General features: G+C 38.4%; 1 protein-coding gene across 4 annotated transcripts in view; it reads left to right on the top strand.

Annotated features, from left to right (window-relative positions):
* LOC114467149 (alpha-1,6-mannosylglycoprotein 6-beta-N-acetylglucosaminyltransferase B-like) overlaps positions 1-26,243 on the top strand; it is a 114,773-nt gene extending 88,530 nt beyond the window's left edge. For 2 of the 4 annotated variants that reach the window (XM_028453242.1, XM_028453233.1), the window contains exons 10-18: positions 6,793-6,926; positions 8,583-8,713; positions 9,713-9,718; positions 11,321-11,479; positions 11,627-11,773; positions 12,950-13,066; positions 18,395-18,469; positions 19,614-19,897; positions 25,715-26,243. In XM_028453242.1, coding sequence (XP_028309043.1) covers positions 6,793-6,926; positions 8,583-8,713; positions 9,713-9,718; positions 11,321-11,479; positions 11,627-11,773; positions 12,950-13,066; positions 18,395-18,469; positions 19,614-19,897; positions 25,715-25,913 — 1,252 coding nt within the window. In that variant the 3' untranslated portion in view covers positions 25,914-26,243. The remainder of the gene's footprint in view (positions 1-6,792; positions 6,927-8,582; positions 8,714-9,712; positions 9,719-11,320; positions 11,480-11,626; positions 11,774-12,949; positions 13,067-18,394; positions 18,470-19,613; positions 19,898-25,714) is intronic. The other 2 variants (XM_028453249.1, XM_028453259.1) reach the window with 2 other exon arrangements.
* Positions 26,244-27,032: the final 789 nt, after the last annotated feature.

Here is a 27,032-nt window from a genome sequence, read left to right as displayed (position 1 = left end):
TTCCCAGCACACAACATCTTTTGCTATCTCTCTCATTCTCACGTACGCACACACTGTCCCCCCATTTCCAGCAGACAGTCAGCACCTAATTGCTCGCTGAGGTCAGCAATTCTCCGCGCAGTCATTACTGTGTGGAGTCTTGATTTCTGCTTGGCCTAACAAGATGTGACTTTTAGTGTTTGTATAGAGACAGCGTTTTGTTCTTGCAGCAGCTTGCCGGGAGAGAATTATCTAAGTTTTTCAGCTGCACAGACAAAACAAGAAACACCTATCTTCACTTTCTGCAGAGGATGTAATGCTGGTCTTACAGTAATGAGGAAAAAATGGCCAGGAGATTCAAATTTTAATAGTTCGAATATACTCTCTTGGATATTTAGATTCAGTTAAGTTCTTCTTATCACTCGCTGAGGACAACAGCTACATATTGTTGTGTATTTCACCTCACATGTATCATACATTCACTTTAACCTTTAAATTCTACAATAGCAAAATGTTTAAGACAGGTCAGTAGTTGAGTGACTAACTGTTCTGGCCTCTTTCGTGCCTGGGCTGTTCTGGTTGAGTCTCTTTCACTGTGTTGAATCATTAATCAATGACTTTGTGCTTTGGGGACCTTCAATTCCCTTTAATTACTTTTGTTTCATGTTCCCTCCAACCTCCACAGTCATCTGTTATGCACAAACTACACAGAGTGCTGTCCAACATGGTGTTTACTTGTAGCTGAGAAGCAGCTTACTTGCCTACATATGTGTAGGTATTTAACTGTATATGTACATTAGGGGTGTAACAATTTGTTTTAGCAGCAATTCCCGATTCGAATCATGATTCGTGGTTGCCGACTCAAATCAAGGATGATATTGGTTCATTTAGAACGATTTGATCCGAAAAGATTCAGTGACTTGAAATCAATTCTGTAACTTTTTAAACCAAAATAATAATTAAACCAGTGTGACTGAAATAAATCCCTGAATACTGGACAGTGCAGGTAAGGTTTCCTAGATTTCCAATGTTTCTTGTAAGGGAATTGTCTATAAATTAATTATGGACATTAACAAACAACTAAACAACATTTAATAGCAAATGTATTTACATTTTATTTATGAAGTCCAACCAACACTTCAGTGTAAAGCAGAACTGAGTAACTTGCGCTTAGCACTCCCCCTAAAGGTCCCTTTTGGTTATGTCACTGTCGTAAAAACTCTGCACCCCCCCCGCCGCCTGCCCCATCCCACAGCTACATGCACACCTTTGCTCTCCCAAGACGGTAGCAACCATCACTGAAAAATCCTTAGTTATGAACAGGATATTAACCTTTTCTGCTCTCATTTTCAATACTTAATACGTTTTCAATAAAAATACATATTAGTTTTATCTGACTCTTCTGTTTGTTACAAATAATACAATATTAATATGAAGCCAAGATCTGTTCAGGTTAAATGAGCAGTGGTTAAACCTGCTACTTTTCGTTTTAACTTGATGGTGAGCTTGAGGATTCTGCAGAACTAATGCTAACGCTACAACCGCTGCTGCTGCTGCAGTGGTGGTCGACGGTTGACACATTGAGCGTCTCCTTTATATTATCTCCGTCTGTGTTAAAGCCAAAGCAGGGCTCTACACTAACTTTTCCAGTGGTGGCACTGGTGCGACCAACTTTTTTGGTCGCACCCTTTTTTTGAATGGGGGGAGGGGGAGTGTACAGCATTGACACGCATGCTAATGAATAGTTGACTTAACTGGCGTACTGTAGTTTTTTTTATGAAATAAAGATTGACAATGACTTGAGATATTTGCTAAATGTTTTAATGTTTTAGAGTCAATATTTAGTTTTTCTACAACAAGCAGTGGCTGTAATAACAGGTCATTTATTTTATATAATTTTAAAAGAACAATTTTTAATAACAGCAAAGCATAACAACAGGTTACATGTATTCTGTATTTTTTATTTTGCAGAAATGCTGTAGTTGAATTAACTTAACAGTAGTATAACCAACTTAGCATCTGCATTGCTTCACCCCATGGAATTAAATTCATAGGGTCCAGCTGTTATAGTGGGGTCTCCTAACCCTCTTTCCCTGGTCAGGGGTCTACAACCTTTACTCTACAAGGAACCATTTTGCCTCATCTCACCTGCATTATAGTCCTCCTGGAGTCTTGTAAATGAAAACTTAAAACAGTTTAAAATAAAATTAAATAAATTGACATTAAGCAATAAAACAGTATCTTGCATCTTCAAATTCTTACACATCTCAGTTTACATGAACACAATATTATGTAAAGAAGATTTTTTTAGTTAATGTATTTAAAAGGCTACAAAAGTAACTTGAATTTTATAACACATGATCATGTGGTCAACACATGCTAATTGCTCATTTCTTGCCGCACATTAAGCATTCATGTTTAACTGTCACATTGGCGGTTAAATTAATCCCCACATTTTGTAAAAAATCAGCTCCAAACTGGCGAGTTGGATTTTTCTCGCCACATGGCGGAAACTCCTCCTCCTCGCATTCCTGGCTCCTTCTAGCCTATGTAAGAACGTGATCTCCTCCCGCTCAAACTACCTCACAGGTAAAAGTAACACTGTGATTTAATATAGAATATACATTATACTTTATTGTCAAATATGTAAAGCTACATACACAAAACGTGTTCTCTGCTTGTAACCCCTCCCTGAGGAGCAGTGGGCTGCCATGGAGTAGCACCCAGGGAGCAGTTACAGTCAGTTCCATTTTTAGTACCCGTTATATCACCTTGTTTCTCCTTTGACGTGTTTGTGATGCAGCGTTTGGACAAAACAGTGGGCTATCACCTTGAATGGACTATTCCTGTAATCAGTAGAGGAGAGGATGAGAAGAAAGCGACGTAGCAGCTCCAGTGAGTGTTTGAAACAGCTAATGCAGCTGATTAACTCCGCTGCTGCTGCTGTTGTGACAAATTTCAAATTTCAAATTTATTTATTGGAGGATATGCCCCTTGAGATGGAACATCTCGTTTTCGAGGGGGTCCTCAACTTACATAAGATGTTAGTTTTACCCTACTGATGATGTGTTGTTGCAATAGTAATCACACAATAAGATAATCACACATCGCGGAGCAGCTTTTGTCGTACTCACAATCACAGTAACCTCTCAAATAGTCATGTGTTTTACTGTAATGTGCAGTTTTTTGGCTGAAAACATTAACAAGAGTGTGTGCATAGCAAAAGAAAATTGCTATGATCAGCTGTTGCGTGGAGTTAGCGTATACAGACCACGCATTCAGAACACGTACAAATGATACAACATTGTCTAACAATATGAATTAAAAGCTCTCTATTGCCAAAGTTTATTTAATTTGCCGCTCTATTTTTCAAAAAACATGTTGGACAATGACAGGAGAAATAAATACTCGTCTTTGCCATCAGGCACTATAGACTAGGAGATTATGAGGTCGTCAACATGTTTGTATTGTGCTGTGAGCCAAATAAAAGTTATTGAAATGACTTACTGTATTTGTGGTGTAAACAGATGCTGTAGGGACTGTTAGAGCTGTGTGAGTGAACACAACAGGAACAGATTATGGTTTACCTCAAGTTTGTCTTGACAATAAATCCTAGTTTACTTTGACAAGTTTCTGGTTTGAGATTAAATAAAACCCATTCTCATTAACTCAAAAATAATCATAAGTATATATATTGTGGTTATTTTTAGTCAGCACATTTGCATTTAAAGGCTTTACATGACAATGTCCTGTTATGCTATGTTCTCTACCATGGAAGACTGTTGAGTCTTACTCAGCAGCCGTTTAACCCAGATTAGCCTCATACTCTGATCTCCTGTTAGATATTCAGCTGAGCTACTCCTCTGCTTATCCCCTCTTCTTCCACTTTTCTCACCCCCTCCGGGACCTCTTATCTGGTTGCAGAAACATTTTCACTATTTCAGAGCTTCTAATGTGTGATAGCAAAGGCAGACGCCACAGATGCTAGTAAAGGTAGATTCCTATTTAGCTTTGACTTTCATTTGGTTTGTAATTAATCAATAACACACAGTATACACAATATATTGTGCACACAATGACAATTTATTCACATTGTAGCCTCCTCTATGATGCGTTGTTTTTGCAGCTGACCTATATAGATAAAGATCACGTATCCTGTTAGATTCTGTAACATAGCAGAAAGCGAAAGCATCAGATTGAGATCATGTGTGCAATAAAGAAGCAACCTTTACATACAGAGTTCAGGGAACCTTGTTTAGTCCTAGTCATGGGTACATAGCAAAGAAATAACTCATAAAACCACGCAAGCACCATCCTCAGTAGACACTGAGCAGAAGTGGACACACCTAAATGTAAATCCATTTACAGCCCCTTAGAGCAGCGTTTCTCAAATGGTGGTACGTGTACCCCTAGGGGCACGCGATGGCACAACAGGGGGTACTTAAGAGAGAGAGAGAGAAAAAAAATAACAAATGACAGCATTCCAAAAATGAGTTTATAATGTTTATTTGTAGTTAAAAATGTCATCATACTATCATACTCCATAATACCAGCGAAACACAAAACAACAACAAGAAACGCACAAAATCAGATGACATATAATGATGAATAATAAAAAGAACAGACAAGAGACAACAAAATAGACAAAATGATGCCAAAAACACACGCACTAAGAGAAAAATACTTTCCAGTAGCACACAAATTGGCAACAAAGATACACTAAATGAGAGAAAAATACACAAGATTACTACAAAATACACAAAAATAACAGAGAAACATACAAAACAACATCAAAAACATACACACTGAGAGGTAATAATTTAGATAATACTAACAACACACAAAAATGACAACAAAAATACACAAAATAAGAAAAAAAATATACTGAATAAAAAAGAACTGACAAATAACAACAAAATGACACAAAAAACACAAAATTATGATATAATTGAGGGATATACTGAAAATAATTAAAACTATGGAGATAAATCTATTCAGGAGGCACTAAATACTGTTTAATTCCACTTATTTACAAAGTTAGATTCTTTAAAATGTGTGTTATCACTCATTCATTCCATCATTATGATCTATAGTTGTTTTTTCACAGAATTGTGAGTTAAATGTTGCAGAAGGACAAAGGGGGTACTTGGATTCAAAAGTTAGAGAAAGGGGGTACTTAAGCCAAAAACCACTGCCTAGAGAACCAGGTTGAGCCCAAACTTGCTAGAAACACAAGAAGTGCTGAAGGTTGAGGTTTTTAACAGTAAAAAAAATAACTTAAGCAACGTATTTCTACGTTTAGTAAATACACTGATTATTTTTATTAAAAATGCTGTAAAATAAATAGTCAGGGATTCACTGGACGAAAGTAAAATGCAGCAGTACATTTGTACAAAGGTCCATTAATGATAGATTTTTCTTTGGTTTGAAAAAGAAATGAAGATGAAATTTCTCTCTTTTGTCATTTAGTATTGTGAGCAGCCTCAGCAAACACAACAGTGTATTTCTCAGGCAGAAACTTGATGAAAATTAGTTCTATTGAAACTGTGTTTACAGACTGAACTCAAAGAGCAAAGTCTTCAGTCACAGGTTTGATGAAGGTGCTTTTTGTACAGGCTGCAATATAATAAGGTCTTTAATGTTTTTCTGTTACTTTCCTCTGGCTTAACTTCAAACGACACAACACACAGCAGCTCTCGATCGAGGTATTTGAAACAAAGCATAACTTGCTAACTTAGGGGTCTATTCTCCCGTCTGGACTTAAGTGCTTTTTTTACGCAACTGCAGTTACACGCTTCTCTCCTACGCATATTCTCCGGTCCAGGTTCCTGACACGCCCACCGCGCGTAAGTAGAGCAAAACCAAAGAGCAAAAAATGAAGGCGGGCTGAAGGAAAGGAGGCGGTGATGTCATTTTTTTGGGGTGTCTAGAAATCACAGAACATGGAGTTTTCCCAACGCTTGTAAATGTCATTGAAATTCGTGAAAATGATAATTTCATTTTAAACATCTTCATTAGAACAATGTAACAGGTTGATTTGATCAGATCATTGATCAGATTATTGCAGTGTGACTGAGGATCGGCCGCATTCTTCTGTCCAAGTCAAAATCTCTCTCCTTGATCATCATCATCATCATCATCATCATAAATCGTGACTGAGTTAGATGCACTAGAAATATGAGGAAATAACGCGGCCGCAGAACGTCCTGCTGTAATACAGAGGGATGTTTGCAGTGAAACAGAACTATTTCCTTCCATAATACACAGTTTTAAATATAAATAGTTTAAAGCAACCTGAGCTGAGCCTCATTAAAATATGTGTGGGAACAGTTTGTGTTCCATCCTCATCTGCATATGACAGCTTGTTTCACTCTGTAGTGGATCAAACTGTGACTTTACGTTGGACATAGTATGAAAATAGTTGAATCACTGTGACCAACGTGGACAGAAGTCTGCATCTGTCAGAGTTTTAATTAATCGCGCAGCAGCAGCTGTGATTACTCAGCTGCTGCTGCGCGACACACAAGTCAGTGTGGCTTCAAATGTAACTAAGTTTATATTTCTAGTGTAATATAATGTTTCACCTTATCGGGGCGCTGCACTTATTCCAGGGTTATAAGTGCGTAAGAGGAAAAGGACTTACGCACACCGGAGAATGCGTGTAAAGTCCGATTTGAACACCCACATTTCAGGGCTGCTCCACCCACAGTGCTTAACTGGGGTGAAGGCGTGCAGCGACTGACTTAAGTACAGGGGGAGAATAGCGATGAATGAACGTCTGTTTTTCTAACTTCCATTTTTACATTTTTGCAGATGTCATATTCGAGTGATCGACACATTTGGAACAGAGCCAGCTTACAACCACGAGGAGTACGCGACTCTGCACGGCTACAGAACCAACTGGGGATACTGGAACCTCAACGCCCGGCAGTACATGACCATGTTTCGTAAGAGCACGTTCATCGAGAGAAGCTTCACATAAACATAAACTGGTCAAAATGACAGAGGAAAACTCGTATTGCATATTATTATCTTAATGCTCAGAATATGAAGAAATGTTAAAACCTTCCCTTCATGCTCACAGTCACTTCCACTGTTTTAATGGTTGATGGCTTTAAAAATGATTAAATCAATGCACTGCTTTTCCTTTGACAGGTCTCACTGTGCAATTTCAATAATTTTGAGCTGTTCTTTTTATTTTTTATAAAAACACTATCTTTAGAAACCCATCACTTTCATTATCCTTGAAACTGTCTCTGTGCCTCATCTCCTCTGTGTCTGTTCTCTGTTTATATGCTGCACAAGATGTCTAATCTGCATTTTTCAAAGACCTTGTTGCTGTTTCTCCCTTTCTTGCTTCCTGACTAAAACATTGACTCACTTTGAGCTCTTGACAATGTCGTGCATATTCTATTATTGCTGGCACTCAACAGTAGAATTATTATACCATCAATACATGGCTCTCTATATTCACCCACACTCACACGGTCCAATGCTATGACAAACTCGACCTTTAAATGCTGCATACTGAGAGCATGACCCATCATTTATTACAGCCCAATTGTACTTGTGAATGGAAGCTGTAAAATAAGAATGATGGACGTACAATAGAAAACGTTAAGATGGTTTGATTTTTAACTATGAAATATTACTAGAAACGATAAGAGAAAAAAAGTTCAGAACAATAGATTTCATGAAATATTAATTGAGGTCACACGCGTTGAACTCAAGGCCCGGGGGCCAAATCCGTCCCTTTAGAGCATCCAATTCGGCCCGCAGCAGCAAGCGAAAAAGTCAGAGAAACCATGAATCATTGTGTAAATTACCAACTAATTCAGTTGTAAATATCTCCAAATTAATACACAAAGTCAATGAAACTCCACAATATGAACAGGGCTCACATTTTTCCTGCGCTTATATCACACAATGGCAGTCATTTTTAATATCAAATTATTAAACGAACTCTCAATTTTTTCAAAATCCTGCAATTTTCTTGAAATTATTCCACAAAACTTTTCCAAACGACATCAAAATGGGTCACAAAATCAAATCCCTGCACAGGTACTGTCACTTATTGCTTTGATATTATCAGTGTCGTACATATTTTATAATTTATGTATATGTGAAAGTGCAAACTAGTGCACAGTAATGATTAATTTTACCGCCTAAAATTTGTGGCCCATTTTAAGATAAACTAATCCGTATTATTTGGCCCCTGAACTAACATGAGTTTGACTGGTTTGACTGGTTTATGTCATCAATCTTTTTTTCCTGTACACTCATTCCCTGCTCACAGTCACATTGCCGGGCTGACACACAGAATAGGTAATTACAAATACACACAGACTATAATTAAGCAAACATACCAAAATCTAGATTCAAACCCATAATCTCCCAACTGTCCCACAGAGCCAACCTCCTGCTGGTTTTTAGACCTGCACAGAGTCATTTATTGCACCTTTTAGGTCAATAACATGAGGCTTTTCAGCATGCTGCAGTTTTCTACTAACTTTCACTTCTTCCCTCTTTGTGTCCTTTTTTCTCTCTCCACTTACTGCCATCCCATCTTTGCTTGCTTTTAATGCACACTCGCACACATTTAGCTCATACGCCAGATAACTCTTTCATGGGCTTCGTTTCGGAAGAGCTGAATGAGACAGAGAAGAGAAGCATTCAGCAGAACAAAGTCAGCAACATGGCTGTGGTGTACGGGAAGGAGCCCAGTATGTGGAAGGTACAGGCAGCAACGCTCACGCATAGACATTAGTATTCAGTAGACACAACACATCCTACATTTGCACAAAAGCTTGCGTTGGCAGTGTGTGTGTTATCTAATGTGAAAACAACAGCAAATTGTAACAATGTGTCTGTAAACCTTTGTTGTTGCAAAAGCTTTATGTAGTGTTTGTCTTAAATGCCAACAGAAATACAAAAGCAAGGAAAGAAAAGGATTTTCTTTTATTTAGGTCGTCGGTCTTTGTTTCGCCCCTCATTCTTTGTAATCCCAGACTTACTATAAGTTTATGAGTTGGGGGCATTGTGGGGCTGCACCTCATACTGTAGAACCTTTCTTGTTTCACAAAAAATGATATAAATTAGTATAACTTTTATCTATGTCTAAAAGCACTTAGTGATCATTTTCCTTTCTTGGTTGTCTTCTGATAATGAATCCTAACATCTGCAGAGAATGCTTACATGTCACTTGAAATAATGCTTAGTTTATCCAGATACACACATATAGCATGCACGATACTCACTGCAAGCCTTTTACTGCATATTTGACAGAGAGATTCCCAGGAGATCACTGTTCACTCAGCGTAAAAAGTCCCTCTTTGTACAGAACGTACAGCTTGAGTTTCTTGAGATTTATCCTGTCAAATGCTGTCTGTGTGTTTGGTCATCTGCATAATATGGAAGCCACAGTTGTGTCTGTTTTACTAAAACGATTATAGAAATGAGGTTTGAAGCCATTACTTTTTATAGTCTCTATACTATTCCCACAGTTCTGTTCTTGCAGTGACAAAGGAACGACACACGCTCAAAGGGCTGATGGGAGGTTATAAAAATTTTAAAATCTGGGCTGCAAAACTGAGGTTCAAAAGGACATTAAGTATAATGTGTAATATATGTCGCCTGGCTTCTGCTGTTATATTGTTGTTTGGCTCTGGATTAATCTTTTGTCTCTTTGTTTCTTTCCCTTGCGGCCTCGCATTAAAACGGACTTTAATGTTAGCTCCAGGTAAGAAAACAAGTTTGCCTGCTGTATCATCAGATATAGAGACGTCTCACTATTTATGTACTGTATATACCTGGTAAGCCTTTAATGAAAGTTAATTTAGCACTAAAGAGCAAGCTTACAAATACACTATTTTAAAGGATTTCGTGATTGGAGCTCACTCACTTTCCTCTGCTTTTCTGCCTCATGCCACGTGTTCATCTAGTGTCTGCTGTTGTTGAATATATGAATTACACTCAAACATGGTTTGAAAAGCTGTGCAGCACTAAAAGCACATTTTTTTGTCTGAAGCCTACTCAAGCAACAAATCTTCAAACTATTCGTCAAAAATAGAAAGTAGAGAAACCAAAGCATTTGCTGTATTGGTTTCTTTAGACTTCTATAGTTTATAAACATCTATACATCTCTTTCTATCGGTATTTTACTGTTGTAGCTTAAAACATGTAACAGGTACGGCTCAGTAAAGGTTATTTGTTTGTTTGTGTTTTCATTTAATTTCATCGTTGACAGAAATGGGAATGTCCTGTGTTTAGAGGAAATGAGTTAAAGAACAGAAGAGCAGTTGAGACTCTCCCAGTCTATATTATAAAATCTCTAAAAAAAAAAAAACAATCTATACGCCGCTAACTACCTGCTCTGTTCACAATTCTTTCAATTGAACCTACTTGCCATAGATTCCGGCGTCAACAGGTGCTAGTTCTTATAGGAGGGGCGTGGCTAACAGTGACTTAAGAATCTACCAAAACATTACAAACCACAATTCTCAGCCAATAGCAAAATTCAACTGTAGCAGCCAGGCTCCAACCCATAGAGGGCAGTCACTTACATTTTTACAACAAAATATGCTAAATTGAAATTGGATTCAATCAACAAACCAACTTCATACACAAATACATTTGTTTTCTGCAGGACAAACTGTGGTTTTTGGCTCTAGATACTCTTTAAGGGCTTATTATGGAAGGAGCACACCTGCACACTTGTGTGTCCCTCTGCTAATTTATTGTCTTTGTCATTTGCAATTGGCGCTTGGCCTAATCTCCTAATTGGATGGGAAAATCCTCACAGTGGAAGCTATCGATTGCTCCAGCCTCCAACTACCATATAGCTTTGCAGGAGGGACAACACAACAGCAATGGGATACACTAAGCTGCTTAACACAGACGGGTCAATACTTAGGTCAAGGCTCTGCTCCGTTCACAATATTTAGTTATAGTTGTATGATTTTATTGCTTTTTGCACCCACAACCTGCAGCTAGACCCTGACTCTGTCAGCCTAAGGAGTAATATGTTTGTTTTCCTATGGATAGAAGCAGAGACGATTGCTCAGTTGTGCACTGATGCAAGTAAACTTCATCATGTCCTCATGTATCAATGCCAGCTTCTATAGGTTTTTCATTTCAACGATTCCTTTCAGTAACAACTAGTAGTGAGAACAACAAAACCTCAGTAAGGCTGACATTGAGTAAGAAACCTGTGACACTAAACAGATTTATTATTCAGTCCTTGAACATTTTTCAAAAATATTTTTTCCCCTCCTCTTCTACACACACAGCCCTCTTCACACACGTCTTAATCTCATTCAACAATCTTTGCTCTCCCTTTCAGCTTGGCAAGGAGGGTTTCCTGGAGATTCTCCACAGGTACATGGAAGTCCACGGCACCGTGTACTATGAGACTCAGAGACCCCCAGAGGTCCCAGCCTTTGTGAAGAACCACGGCTTACTGCCCCAGCATGAGCTGCAGCAACTGCTGCGCAAGGCCAAGGCAAGAGGCAGAAGAATAAGTGCTGCACACACACACACACAGCACCATTGATTGTCCTGTTTAGTCTCAAACTACGTACTTGATTTTTGCAGTCACGTCTCTCTGATCGATACATTTGTAATAATAATACTTTTTTTCTATTTCTAGCTTTTTATTGGCTTTGGTTTTCCATATGAAGGCCCTGCTCCTCTTGAAGCAATTGCCAATGGTTGCATTTTTCTGCAGCCCAAGTTCAACCCGCCTCACAGCTCACTTAATCATGAGTTTTTCCGAGGCAAGCCCACATCACGAGAAGTAAGTCATTTATATGGATTGATGGATTAATCGCACTTTATTTAAATAGCAACTTTCATAAAGAGGAGTGCATCCCAGTGCTTTTACAACAAATGACACAGAACACTTAAAACATAAGAAACAAAAGAATAAATAAGACATGAAGACAAAATGTGACTACAGGCTATAAAAAAATACATGTTTTTCACTATTTCAACTCAAATGATTCATTGCAGTTTCCTTTATTTGTTCTTTTATCTAATAAAGTTCGAAAAGACAAATCACCTCTTCAGTAAATGACACTTGGCCTAAGATAAACACATTTATAATGATGATAAAGTTACACAAAAAGATAACAACAATACATTATAGCCACGTTTACATGAGAGCTTTAATTCACCTTTAATTCAGAATAAAAATTAAATTATCTTTAAACTGGCCTTGTAAACACTTGATTCCTAATGCAATTCTGATTAGAACTTAAATAAGTGGTTGGTTTGTTTCGATTTTGAATTAAATAATTCCTCGGTCTTGTAATTAATTCAGCTTTAAGTTAGTTCCGGTCATTCTGCGCATGCTCGACTCGCGATGACGCGCTGGTGACGACATAGTCCAGGTTGGCCGCCCGGGCTGGAGCCGGGAATCATTTATTTAATAAAAGCCTTATGAGATATGGATATAATGAAAATAGTTATTAACTACAAATTAAAAAACATTATGTAACTGTGGCCAATGACATAAAAATATGCAAAACGGCAACAAAAATGCACAAAATGACTCCAAAAACAAACAAAAAGACAGTAATTACTTATTATAAACAACAACCAAAACACAAAAGATGACAACAAAAGTAGACAAAACCTTTCCTGTAATAATGCTCAGAATGGTTTTTTTTTTCTAAATGCTGACATGAGCGGTAATAATGCAGCCTTTAAATCACATTCTTTTGTCTCTCGCTGTGGTAAACGTTGCCCATCTCTGACATAAACAACTTCTTCAGCATTTGAGCGATGAACCTTCAGGGAGTCTCATTAATTGAACTATTTTCCTTAATATGATCACTTATAATGTGTTTCCTTCAAATAAAGAACCTTGAATAGCCAGATATTCAACATGAGTTACCGTACGAGGATGTATGTGTTCACACTCCACAGAGTCCGCTGGCTTTACGGCTATTGCTGTTTGTTCTTTCTTCAGGTTTTCTCCCAACATCCGTATGCAGAGCAGTACATCGGCAGGCCTCACGTAATGACAGTGGACTTTAACAACTCCCTAGAGTTTGATTCTGCTATTAAGGAAATCATGAGGACTAAGGTACTGACAAACACTCTCAGGGAAAACAAGGGCATCATTAAAAAAGTGTATAAGCACCAGTGCTTTAAAGCAGACTTTTTATGAGTGTGTTTTACTGCCGCAAGCTGTGTGTTTGTTATCAGATAAATATGTGGTAATACAAGTTTGTTACAAAACATTTTATATTACCTTACTTAAAGCAGAACTAAGTAACTTTTTCACCTTAATAAATCCTCCTCGTAGTCCCTCTGAGGGCATTACAAGTGTTTATAGGGGTGATTGTAGGGTTTTTCATCCCCCCCTGCTGTCTGTGGCCAGAAAACAGCACTTGCAACTATCCCTGCCTCCGACCCGGTGGCAGTCTCGCAGCTCTGTTCTTGTGGCAACACGTACTGCTTTACGACAGCCCAATACACACCGAACGCGACTGTAGCGACTGCAGTCACTTCAATCGCCCGTGATGACACACGCACACACACACACGCGTTCCCTGGTAATGACGTCACTGGAGCGAAGCGTCACGTGCAATTGAAGTGACTGCAGTCGCTACAGTCACGTTCTGTGTGAACGTACCTTTAGTGTGTATTGGGCTGTACGTGTTGTCACGAGAACGAGAACAGAGCTGCGAGACTGCCACCGGTTCAGAGGCAGGGAAAGTTGCAAGTGCTGTTTTCTGGCCACAGACAGCAGAGGGGGATGAGAGACCCCCGATCTCCCCATAAACCCTTGTATTACCCTCACAGGGACGACAAGGAAGATTTATTAAGGTGAAAAAGTTACTTAGTTCTGCTTTTACCGCTTTAATTTTGCCCCGGTACGTTTAGGAAGCCTCCCGCTGCCCGTCTCACTGAAGCGGGAGGGAGGAGCTGCTGCCTCGGGGGTTTACGACAGTGACATAACCAAAAGTGCTAAGCGAAAGTTCCTTAGTTCTGCTTTAACAATCCTTATTATATAAAACGGGAAGACTTGGGTGACGAGACGTTTTGCTCTTCACTTCTCTTACTGTAGGCAGAATGTAAATATGGTTGATACAGGCTTAAATTACTCTAATCATATCCATACTACAGTCACAAACCTATGGAGAAAAGGTTGAAGTAGAGTTGAAACAGTTTTAAATGTCACACTGTTAGTAAGTATACAGTAAAGTAACTGTGAGATTGATCTTTTTTTTTTTTTGTTGAAAGTGTTTTTTTTTTTTGTAGACATGATACAAAACAGAAGAGAAGAAAATACAACAATGTCTTTTTTTTTTTTTTGGTTATAACCCCCCTCCCCCCTCCCCCCTCCCACAGAACACTCCCACCCTGTTGCACCTTAAAAAAAATTACCAATAAAATAGAAATATGAATACGACATCATTCTAATAGAATAAGTGAGGGATCCACCTGTTTAATTTGATCCAGGATGGGTTGCCAGAGGGTAAAAAACTTACTGACACAACCTCTTATAGAATATCGTATCTTCTCTAATGTTAGATGAGACAAAAGATCAACAAACCACATTCTAAACGATGGAGGACATTTAAGCAGTATAAGCCTTTGGGCAATAAGTGTAGTAAACGCAATCACATCTTTTTGCTTTTCATTAAATTTAGAAAATTGAGATACAATACCAAATATTGCAGTTGTGTTCAACATTAATCTGAAATACAGAACCAAACATGTGAGATAGAGTCACTGGTTCAGTTTCACAGTGGGGGTCTAGGTCAGGTTTAAATTTCATCATACATCTTCAGGGATTACAGTTATAAGTTCCTCCTCCCACTTTCCTTTGACACGAGACAATGGTTCCAAATCATAGGAAGTAATAATAGCATAGCTTTTACCAATAAGTCCTTTTGAGTTTGCATTCAAGTCCAAAATGTTTTTAAGGGGTGTGTCAGGTGGTCGTGATGGGAAGTGATTAAGTGAAGCAGACACAAAACTGCGAAGCTGAAGATATCTGAAGAAATGAGAATCATGAATTTGAAATATCCCTTTCACTTGTTGAAATGAGGCAAACAGTCCTTCAACAAACATGTCCTTCAGTGTCCTCAGGCCATGGGTGAACCACACTGCAAAAGAGTCATCAACAACGGAAGGGACAAACATATGGTTTTGCATTACAGGAGCGTAAATTGAAAGATTATTTAGACCAAAACTTCTTCTGAATTGAGCCCAGATCTTGAAAGAATGTTTAGCAACTGGATTTGTGGAAAATTTGCATAAAGGTTGAGGGAGAGGTAACTTTGTACACACCAGAGAATGCCAATATGTAGATCTACATGACATGTTCTCAAGTTTCAACCATTTAAAACTACTGTTGTGTGAAGAATGAGGCCAATATAGCATTGTGCAGATATTGGATGCCCAATAGTAATATTGAAAATTAGGAAGTGAGAGTCCTCCATTTTCCCGATGTCGTTGCAAAATATTTTTTGAGATGCGTGCACTTTTCCCATTCCATATAAATGATGAGACTAACTTGTCTATGTGTGAGAAAAACGATTTTGTTAGAAATAATGGTATAGATTGAAATAGATATAAAAATGTGGGTAAAATATTCATTTTAACAATATTTATTCTGCCACCTAGAGATAATGGTAGTGTATTCCAACGTTCAAAATCCTGCTTCATGGAATCTAGTAGTGGAATAAAATTTGTCTTATACATGTGTTTGTAAGTTTTTGTTATCCATACACCTACAGTAGGTATTTGAATTTATCTTTACTCAGTTTAAATGGGAGTGACCGCAACATATTCTGTTGTGCTTCAAAATTTATGGGCACTTTATAGCCCGATATTTTCCCAAAGTCATCCAAAAGGTTAAGTAACCTTGGAAGGCTTTGAAGTGGCTCAAACAAATACATAAGTGTGTCATCTGCATAAAGGGATACTTTATGTTCAAAATTTTTTCTTTGCACACCCCTAATACCAACGTCATTGCGTATTGTGGCCGCTAGGGGTTCAATTACTAGAGAGAATAATAGGGGAGATAGGGGACAGCCTTGTCTAGTTCCGCGTACTAGCTTAAAGAAATGTGACAGATTACTATTTGTTCGGACTGCAGCAACAGGCAAAAAATATAAAGTACGAATCCAGTTTATAAATTTCACACCAAATCCAAATCTCTTCAGAGTATAGAAAAGGTAATTCCATTCCACCCGATTTTCTGCATCCAGCGAGAGAGCCACTTCTGGTATATCAGGTGAAGTGGGATCATGAAGGATCTTTAAAAGCCTACGAACATTATGAAATGAATACCAATGTCTAATAAACCCTGTTTGATCATCAGATACCACTGAAGGAACAACGGTTTCTCGGTGGTGTGCTAATATTTTGACAAAGATTTTACTATCCACATTAAACAGTGAAATGGGCCGATATGAGCTACATTCTAATTTACTTTTACCTTTCTTATGGATCGGAGATATAACAGCCTGTCTCATAGTCTCCGGGAGTGTGCCAGAGGTCGAGGACTCATCATAAACAGTGACAGTTCTGTCGAAAATGCTATAAAAAACTCACTTGGAAAACCGTCTGGCCCAGGAGCCTTCCCGCGTTGCATAGAGGTAACAGCATTCATAAATTCATTTTTAGAGAAGGACTTCTCTAGCTCTTGTGCAGACCTATCACCAATGGTGGGGAGAGCAAATTTACTAAAAAAGGAGTCGAATTGCAATGTGTTCCCACTGGACTCAGAAGTATATAGTTTTGTGTAATATTCACCAAAACATTTATTAATTTCTAAGGGTTCTGTTAATTTTGCCCCACGTTTATTATTAATTGCAAGAATAGACTGGTCAACCTGTTGTCGTCGCAATTGATGTGCTAAAATTTTCCCAATTTTTTCACCATGTTGGTACACCTTATGTCTAGATTTATTTAAAAGGTCTTCAGTTTGTTTTGTAGTTATCAGATTAAATTCAGTCTGAAGAGCTAAGCGTTGTTTACATATTTCAGAGGAGAAAGAGTGTACCAGTACCCCATCGAGTTGTAAAATGTTTTCTTTACTTTAGCGCTATATGATGTGATCTGACCTCTGAGATAAGCTTTTAGTGATTCCCAAATTAGACCAGAGGATACTCCTGGGGTTCTGTTATGTATTAAGTATTCATCTATTTCTTTTGAGATAAATTTGATAAACTCTGCATCAGAAAGCAAAAGTGTATTAAATCTCCATGGTCGGTACCTGTTGCCCGAGGTTGACATATTTAGAGTCAACAATGGTGCATGATCTGAGATCACTATTGCCTGATATTCACACTTGGTAACGAGTGGGAGGAAATTATCATCAAGAAAAAAGTAATCTATTCGAGAGAATGTCTAATGTACTGGTGAATAAAAGGAATAACTTCTCTGGCCAGGATTTCTGGATCTCCAAACGTCATTCATTCCATAAGTCTTAAGGAACTTGTTAAGATTGATCATTTTTTAGTTTATTTAATCTTCTTCCAATGATTCTCAACTCAGCTGAAAATATATATTTTTATATGTTATAGTTTTTGATGGTTTTGTTAATTAGTGCACACACTGTAAAGTTCAGCAATATCATGTAGGACTTTTTCTCTCACGTCTAAAACATGTCTAACAGAAAAAGATGGAAGCACATGGATTTCTTGGAATTAAGTCATCAAGCCATTTTAAAGCTCTAGCTAAAAATCAAAAAGTGAGAGGGTATCCGTTCATGACTTTGATCAGGTTTGCAGTGTATGACACTGTTTAAATTGTATCTGCTCGGGCAGATGTTTTTCTTTAAAATGGAGCCAAGTGAGAGTTCACTCATGGATGACCTTGAGAACATATTTCAGTTGTGTTTTAATATGCCGTTCAGATGGAAATGTAACATCAACTGTACAGTATGTATGAAAAGCATAGGTCATACACAAATGAGCTTTACAAGGAAGTCTAATTCTACCCAGTCCGTCTGATTTAAAATTAGGACCCTGAAATGCAGTTTAAATAATAATTAACAATTTTGCTACTGTCTATCAACCCATTCTTATTTGATGCAGTGTCTTTGAATTGTTGTGAGCATAGTAAATTAAACAAAGTCCCCCAGTGCTTCGAGCTTATTACTAATTATAGTGTTTAAAAGTGTGTTTTAGTTATAAACCATCAGAGAGAAGCTGTGATCTATTTGTAAGCAAACAAAGCTTAATGAGTTTTCTGAGCAGGGACACACTATGGTTAGTTTGTGCTGAAACATGACATTAGCAACATTCTTTGGCTGAAATCATCAACAGGAGCAGACAATTTATCGCAATTATTATGAACAATGAAGTTAAAGTCAAAGGATAAACAAACACTGTTTAATGGTGGCAAATTGTGACAGTAATTACTATGTTTTTTCTGTCTGTCGGACTTTCAGGTTGAGCCTTATTTGCCCTATGAGTACACCTGTGAGGGAATGCTGGAAAGAGTGCATGCCTACATACAGCATCAGGTAGGAGGAGCTTCAGCTCATGCCTTATATACACCACCAAATCTCCCCAATGTCTATAGTGTATATATTTCTATACATACTGTATTTCATGTTATTATGAGAACGTGAATTGTGAGTTAGTGTTTGACTCTTTTATAGTGTTCAGCCTCAGGTAACAAACACAAGCTCCTCTGATACTGATGAGGAGGGATGAGTAAAAAAATCAGAAGTGATTAATTGATGAAAATAATTAGAGAGTTTGTTGTGAATTCTGAAACTGACGAGTTGGTAGTTTGTTTCAATTATTATGATTATCCTTTCAGGTATTTTTTATTCATTTTTCTTTTTTGTGTGTGTGAACAATTCAGCGTTTGGTGAATTCTTCTTCACAATGTGGGAGCAGCATCTTCATTATTAATGACGCTCAGCCAGAACAAGGCTGTGATACTTTATTTTAATAATATTTACTGCTTTAGAACCAAAAAGGCAGAAGAACCATGATGACATACTTTCACAGTCTGTATTCTGAATGAAAGTCAAGATAAAGCAAGCTCTTGTCCTTTTGCTCCATGTGAAGTTTCTGTCACAAGAACAAGATGCAAACTAATCTTTATTCATTTTTTTCCCCCTGGTTTTAGTTAGTTTTCATTTCAATCTTTGTTTGATTTGTTATTTTGTTATATTTATTCATTTATTTAATTGTGTATTATTTAATTTGCTTATTGTACAGTGCATTTACATCATAAATCTGTATTGACTGTCTCTAAATATGTAAGCCCAATCCACATCTCTCCTCTTTGCAGCAAATAAAGATTCATAAATGCCTTCAGGAACAGTATTGAGTGTAGTTTACTCAATATTCTACCTGTGGTGTAAAGACACAAACTGAGTACTAAGGATGCTGTTACTTTCTCTTGAATAGCAAGCTGCTTTTTGTATTGACGTAGCTTTATGGTGCAATTGATAGTTAATAAAGACTCACCTCTTCATAGTGAAGCCACTTACAGTATTGGATTTAACCTGAAGGGAGCAACCTGAACCTTAACTTACAGTAATCAGAGGATCCTGGATCGTGGTAAAGTCGTCTGATGGCCTATTAGGAAATACTGAACTAATAAACACAGTATGTTTCCAAAAACTGATTTCATTATATCTTCTACTTCAGGATTTCTGCACACCAGAGCCTCCGTTCATGGCACCCAACCTCACCAGAGAAGGCTCCACTATTGGCAGTAGGATGATCGCTTCTCTTTTTGTGGCCCTGCCCAACTCCACGGCCCTTGGATGGGCATCCAATGTGTCGCCTCCGGCGGCCTGGCCTCCTCTCAGCTCCCTCAGGCTGCTCGTGTCTCAGGAGGGACAGTCGTGTGTGGAGGCCTGCCAGTCAGCGGGTTTCATCTGTGAACCTGCACACTTTCGCTTCATCAACAACAAAGAGGCTTTGCGAGGGTACGTTAGCACACAAACATATTGAGTGACTTCCACAGTTTTTTTTAGTAACTACTAGGGATGTAACAATTCACTCAACTCCCGATATGATTCAATTTACGATACTGGGTTCACAATACGATTCTCTCACGATTTATTTTAGAAAATGGGACTGTAGACAAATGATGACTGAAAAATATTACATTATAGAAAATATGTATTATTTTCCTTTTATTTTTCATTATCAAAAGAATCCCTTGATAAACTATTCAAAACAATGCAATTTAACTAAAAATAAATCTTGAATAAAATAAATAAAGGAATAATACAAAAGAAGAAGAAGCCTTTAATTTAAATTCTGGTTCTATAGTAAACAATGCAAAACTGCATAATAGTTATTTTTCTTTTTAAAAGTGCAACCGAAAATGTATTGTGTGCCTTAACAACTGGACTTGCACTGATTTACATCAGATATTTGTTTGGAGGGCGCTGGTAACCCAGTGGTCGGTTGGCATGCAGTTATTATAACAGTGAAGAACAGATGCTATACGCTAGCAGACAGAGCTACTAGAAAAACGTGACTTTTACAGATATTCAGGTAATTTTACAGATATTCCTTCGGTGCTAAGGGGTAAGGAATCATTTATGAACTTGTTTAAGAGTAGAAGGTGGCCAGAAAGAGAGTAGTAGCAGATTCCGCCCGCTGCATACACTGCTGGACAAGAGAAGGGATAAATATATAGCGCCCTCTGCTGTTTAAAAACAGTACTGCGGTTCAATTTTCAAAGTATCAATGTCAACCGTGATACCTATGAATCGGCTTTTAACTGCCTTACGATTTATTGTTACATCCCTAGTAATTACTTTTCGATTGACGTTTATTTTTAGTCTAATCATCGCAAATGTTCAAAACTGTTAATCAATCTCAATCTTTTTACTTTTAAAAAGTTTTTGTTGTTCACATTTCAGAGAAAGTCCTTTCTTTATTTTTTGTTAATACAGTTTAAAATCTAAATGATTGTTACAAGCATTCACTTGTAATTGGAAAAAAATCCCTTTTGTCTCTGTAGAGAATAGAAGGATTTACCAAGAGACCTACTGTACATACAGTAGACTGATGATAAATGTCATGATAAATTTGCATGTGTTGGCTGCTCCAACACACCTGATTAATGATGAGATGTGTGTAGCTCACTATCCATTTAAATGTTGATGTTTGGTAATAGCTTGTTCAGATTTTCTATCCAAAGAATTGCGAGGTTTGCAGATAATTGTATCTATATTAACCTAATATTTACAGTGTACATCACTAGTTTAAAAAAAAAAGATTCAAATTTGACATTTTAAAGCAAATGATGAGGAAAAACAAACACCTGGCAATGGAACAGCAGTGCAGGCAAACATCCCATGGCTTTTGGCTCAATATAAAAGTTGAGGCCACATTAAGGATATTTTGCAGCACTGCTCACATGGTTTGAATGTAAAAACCATCAAAGTAAATCTCCAAGACTGCACTGCATGTACATCATTTGTGTAGGAGCCGTAAGTAGGGATAGGAATCACTGCAGCTTGACTCTGTGAAGATGCAATAAACAGTGAAGCCGAAATGCTAAAATAGCCAAACTTGTGGCTTAAATGCCTTGCCTACAAAGATATTCAGGGCAGCCTGCACTGTAAAGGTTTTACTGGGGAATTTACAGTAAACACAAACGCAAAAAAGTTGCCCATAAAGTATTGTAAACATTGCATTATTTACTGTAAAAACAGTTACAGTATATTACAGTATAACTTTTACATGGTTTTGTTGGATATGAATTACAACAATTTGTTGTATTTTTACAGAAAAGTATTTGTATTCATGTTTGCAACATTATCTTGTAAATAAAATTACAGAATTTATGTCTTTCTTTACATCAGCAGCTTTTAAAAAATATGCATATTGTGAAGCATTCTATATGCATTAGATCAGGGGTGGGCAATTGTTTTTTACATGGGGCCACATGAGAACAAGAAAATATTATGGAGGGCCGGACTAAAACTGAACTAAAAATGGACTGATATGCAGACGTGCGACAGTAAGGAGGAGACCTAATGTAGAGATGGAAACTCGTCCATTGAAACTGATCAGAATACACGAAAACCTTCATTAACAGGAGTACAGCAGCCTGCCTACCTGCCCGTTCATAACAAGTAGTTAAGCGTTAATGCATTTAGGTTTTCTTTCATTTATAAACTGGGTTTCACTATCAAATATGTATAAATGTCTGGTCATTGAACATCAGGCCAGGAGCGCACATCGGATGATTGCTGGTTTTCAGGAATGCTGCATGGGTCCCACAACCGTTCACCTGTACTTAAAGTGAGTTTCCTTAAATAAGCGGGCGCGCCCTCAGGTGACAAGCTTTCTATGTACTACGAACTATTTAAGAGCCTTAACAGCGGTTCATTCATTGCCGTTTTTCAATTTTTCAAGCGTCAGAAATGTAAAAAACATGGTTTCTGCAAGTTAAAACTTATTAAAAACCAGTTGAGGAGCACAGTGGGACAGGAGAGACTGAGTGGACTGTAGTCCATAGAGAATGAGAGAGCAAAGAAAATGGACATACAGAGCATCGTGGATGAGTTCACGTAGTGCAAGGCTCGTCATATGCCCTTCAAATAGTGGTGAGTAGGTCTATAGTACTTCATATTGACATTGTGTTTGTGAACATGTGGGCCGCTGCGCCAGTTTTACTAAACTTTATGGCTGCTGATACAGGCTCTGAGTTGAAATGGTTAAAGTGGGTGTCAAAATAAAGCGGCAGCTATCCGTGGTGCTGAACTGCTTTGAATGTATGTTAGTGACCATCCTAATGTTTTTGTTGTTCTCTTGTTTTGTTTTTGCGTCATGTCCGTTTGATGGACTTCAAAATTGCATAGTTGCTCTCCGTGGTGCTGAAGCTTGTAGGCCCCGCTGTTGCGGGCATGTGTATGTTGCAAAATGATGTTATCATGGGCTTTATTATTTGGGTTTAAAGAGCCCGGTGATTTACCCCGCCCCCGGCCCAGCTCTAATTAGTTCTGCTACTACTTACGTACCAATGTGTGACGTAAAAAAAACAAAAGAACTTCAAAATAAAAGCAATGCACATTCAATCCACCCATGAGGTAAAATAAGAAAATGTGTTTATTTTGTAATTTCTTATGAACCTTATGTCCAGGTCTGCCTTAGATTCTCTTCACCTGGGAAATAAAACCAGAGTCAGAGCTGTAAAAAACATAATATTTATTCAAACATACAGTTTTACAGTAAACCTTTGGAACCTGAGGTGCCTTGCCTGAGGTTTTTTCTGAACAACCTGAACACACACAGCTCATGAGCATGGAGAGGACATTCAACGCTCTGACCGAGAGCGCAGCCGCTCCGTAAGCCCTGCTAGACAGGTCAAACTGGAGATGGTCCGCTTTGGTCAGCAGGCTTGGTTTTCGGGGGGACACCGCAGACTGCGGTGGCAGCAGGTGTGCTTTCCCCATTCTCCTCCCAAGAGGCAACAGAGGCCGCAGGCAGTGCAGCCCGGGCCAGAGTGATAAAAGCGTCATCCTCCTCTTCCTCTCCCGATACAAGGAGGTCAGAGGAGGCGTCGTCATCATCCCCACGGTCCAACACGAGGACGTCCTCGTTGTGTAGGGGATAGCGGCCGGTCGAGCTGGGACCCCCAGCCTGCCTCTGTAGTATCCATGAGGGTCCTTGTCTTTTCTCTCGCTGCGATGGCCGCGCCGTGAGGAGGGAGATGGGGTCCTGCTCAGACAGGCTAGCTTGGCGTGTTTGTCTTCTGCGGACGCTTTTGACTGTGAACGCCGCACAGTGCTGAATGAGTGGATGAAATCTGTTCCCTGTTCAAATCGTCTTGTGTGCAGGCAGGTCCCACATAAACACTACTAAACTGTAATACACACACTCTGCAGAGAGAACACAGATTGCCTGTAGTTTTACAATATCTCTCTGTAGAAAATTGATGCTAATTTTTTTTTACCCATTATGCACTGCAGTACGCAGTTAAACTTTGTAAAAAGACAAAAACAAGAAGTTACTGTATATTGTTACTTTAGAAACTACAGCAATCGGTTACAGTGTGCTGACATGTATATATATTGATTATATAGCAGTGAGTCAGAATAGTTACCATAGTGATAATTGGCTTGTGGAGGCCAAGCTTTCATAGCAAAATCGCTTTTTGATTCTTGGCGGCTCTTTGTGCCAGTGGGAAGCAGAATTCAAGCGTTGGATTATTCACTTATGAATGGGAAATGTGAGCTATGCATACTGTATATATGCAAAAGAAAACAACATGGCCCTCATTTATCAACCTTGCGTAAAAACGGGTGCAAATCTGAGTTCACATTTGGTTGTACGACAGGAGCAACTTGGGACTTGTGAAACATTTGTGTCTGACCGATCCCAGCATATTAATGATCGGTTGCTGATAAGTGCAAGGCTCCCAAATATTCCCTGTTCGGAGGCCCCAACTGAGTTAAAACAACCACTGGCAAGGAAATAAACATTTCCGAGATTAAAATCAGCTTCCTCACAACTGAGGTGAAGAAAAACAAAGATGTGCTTTTTGATAGTGTGAAAACTGAAAGTTCATTTTAAACGCTCTGTGGAAGAGAATAACAGAGGCAGTGAACAGCGTTTCTGTATTGGAAGGAATGATAGTTTGAATTAAATGTTACTCACCCACAGCCTAAAAAGACGATCAAGACGATTCTTTACATTTTGGTCAAGAAAAAGTGAATGAGTCAGGCTGACGGACAATACGTCAAGACATCACTCCATTCACCAATGCAATGTTTAAAACAGGTTAAAATATTGCCACACACTTCCTCTGTATATATACAACAGCCTTCCCACGCTGGTCCAACACAGAGCCAAAGCAGCGCTCCAGTGATCCCGGTGTGTGTTGGTTGTGCACTGCTGAACCTATGTGCTCCTGTCCAGTAGTAGGGTTTATCAGTGTGTTTAATAAATCCATTTTGATCTGTTCTGAATGTGTGTCTGGTTATGCTGAAATGACAGCTGAGGCTTGTTTCATACTTTATTTTAAAACTCAGTCACATTTTGCTGTGCTGCAGCACAAATCCACACACTCAGAGTTGTGTACACGAAGTCGGACCAGAAGTAAGCTCTGATTGTAGCGTACGATCACTTAAGAATTGATAAATACCGAAGCTTGCGTGAATTTGGTCGAACGCACGTCGTACGCTCAGATCTGAACGATTGATAAATGAGGGCCCATGACACTACAAAAAAGGCTCAGACGTTACGCAAGACACAAGAGGTTAGTGGCCAATGACATACAGGAAATGTCTTTTACTATCCAAGTATTAATCAAGAAATGTTTATCTCCCGAAATGTTTCGACTGTCAAATGCCAGTCTTTGATGGTTCAAGTGAAACTTCCTTTGAAGTTTCACTTGACTTCCATGTAATAGTTCCAGCGAGATTCATTTTGTCTTCTCTTTGAAGAGTATGTTAAGTTGAGGTTTTGTTTATTCAGACAAGCCTTGAAAAACCTTGCTGCTGAAAATAAGTATTAATCAATACAGTCTTTTCAGCCGATACACAGATCTACCTCTTACAGATCTACAGTACCTCACTCAGATCTACCTGTCAATAAAAACCTTGCACCTTTTCAGTATTTGCAGTGTTTGCTCGTGCAGTTTTGGGAATGTTAGAAGTATTTACATATCATCAGTTATATTGCATTGATTGGGCTCCTACTGTTAATTACAGATCATAGTTTTGTGTATGCTGATATTCAGTGTGACTCTTTTCTCTGTTGACTTGTTTCCCTCCCAGACTTGAAGTGCAGTGCGAGGTTGTCGACTCTGAGATCAACCACATCCTCCCGGCCTTCTCTGTGATGCGGCGAGAGTGCGGCCTCCAGCGGGAGCCTTTACTCTTCAGCTGTGCTGGACACTCCCCTAAATACAGACGTCTCTGTCCCTGCAGGGACTTCCGCCATGAGCAGGTGGCACTATGCAGAGACTGTCTATAGGTACCTGTGGATGAAGGACACATGTTTAAAAGATGTGGGGTTGATCTAAAGAAAAAGCAGCCAAACGCTTGATGAAGTACAGACCAAGAAGTATACCCTGTGGTACGAGGTAGTGAATGTAGGCTGAAAAAGAAAAGGCATGCATGAATATGAAAAGTTTATCCTTGATTAATTGACTGCAGTTTCTTTATATGTATAAGAAGATGTTGAACGTTGGAAGACACACATTGGACAAGCTTACAATATTACACTGACCAGTGATAACTTTTACACTTTAATCTGGGAACTACATTTCTGGAGAGAAAAAAAATAAAAGGTTAAAGTTTAAAATTCTGCTCTAAAGAAGTATTTGGGACCATAGTGTGTTTTCATGACTGAGTTTTCAAATGTCTTGGCTTGGAGAAGGTAACCTCGGGTCAATAACCAATCTCCTGACTGCACTTGGACAAAGGATGATGGACAACAAGTTTATCTCTTGAGCATTTGCCTCCCCTCATCCGATGATGGGAGTTTTTTATCTGACCCCAAGTCTGAGGCAGCATCAGTCAATGCAATCATCTCTGGTCAGAAAATTAAAGAGGAGAGGATGGAGATAAAAGGCACAGTTATTTTTCAATAAATAGGCCTTTAGGGTTCTCATCACAAGTTTAAAGTGTTGATTTGGCTTCATGATGGAAAAAAAAAATCATACAAAGTGTTAATCTGGGTTTTCAATCGTACAGTATCTGGTCTTTATTGAGGTGGGTTTTTCTCTCTCACAGTGTAATAATTCTTCTACTTTTTTATCTCCCTCTATTCACATTCATTTAGTCCTCTATCAATCCACGCTCTCTTAAGGATGGACATAAATCTTTTTCATATGAAGCTGATGGCCAGCGCTGTTGGAAGTTTTCAAAGTGATCCCAATATTTTTTTAGTCCAGGTTTAAAGATTTGCTAATGAAATTTGCCTTTACCTTTTATTAAAGGGTGCACTGACTTGATGTATTACCAATAAACAAAAGATGTGCAAATGCATTCAAAAACACCTAAAATTATCTTGTTTTTTTCTGAACAATTTGATTTAATTTTATTAGGAGTAGCCATTTTTTGATAAGAATTTGGTGCACCTGCACCTGGT

This window comes from Gouania willdenowi, chromosome 1 (assembly GCF_900634775.1).
Source record: "Gouania willdenowi chromosome 1, fGouWil2.1, whole genome shotgun sequence".
Classification (NCBI taxonomy): Eukaryota; Metazoa; Chordata; class Actinopteri; order Blenniiformes; family Gobiesocidae; genus Gouania; species Gouania willdenowi.
This window is presented reverse-complemented; position numbering and strand designations above follow the sequence as displayed.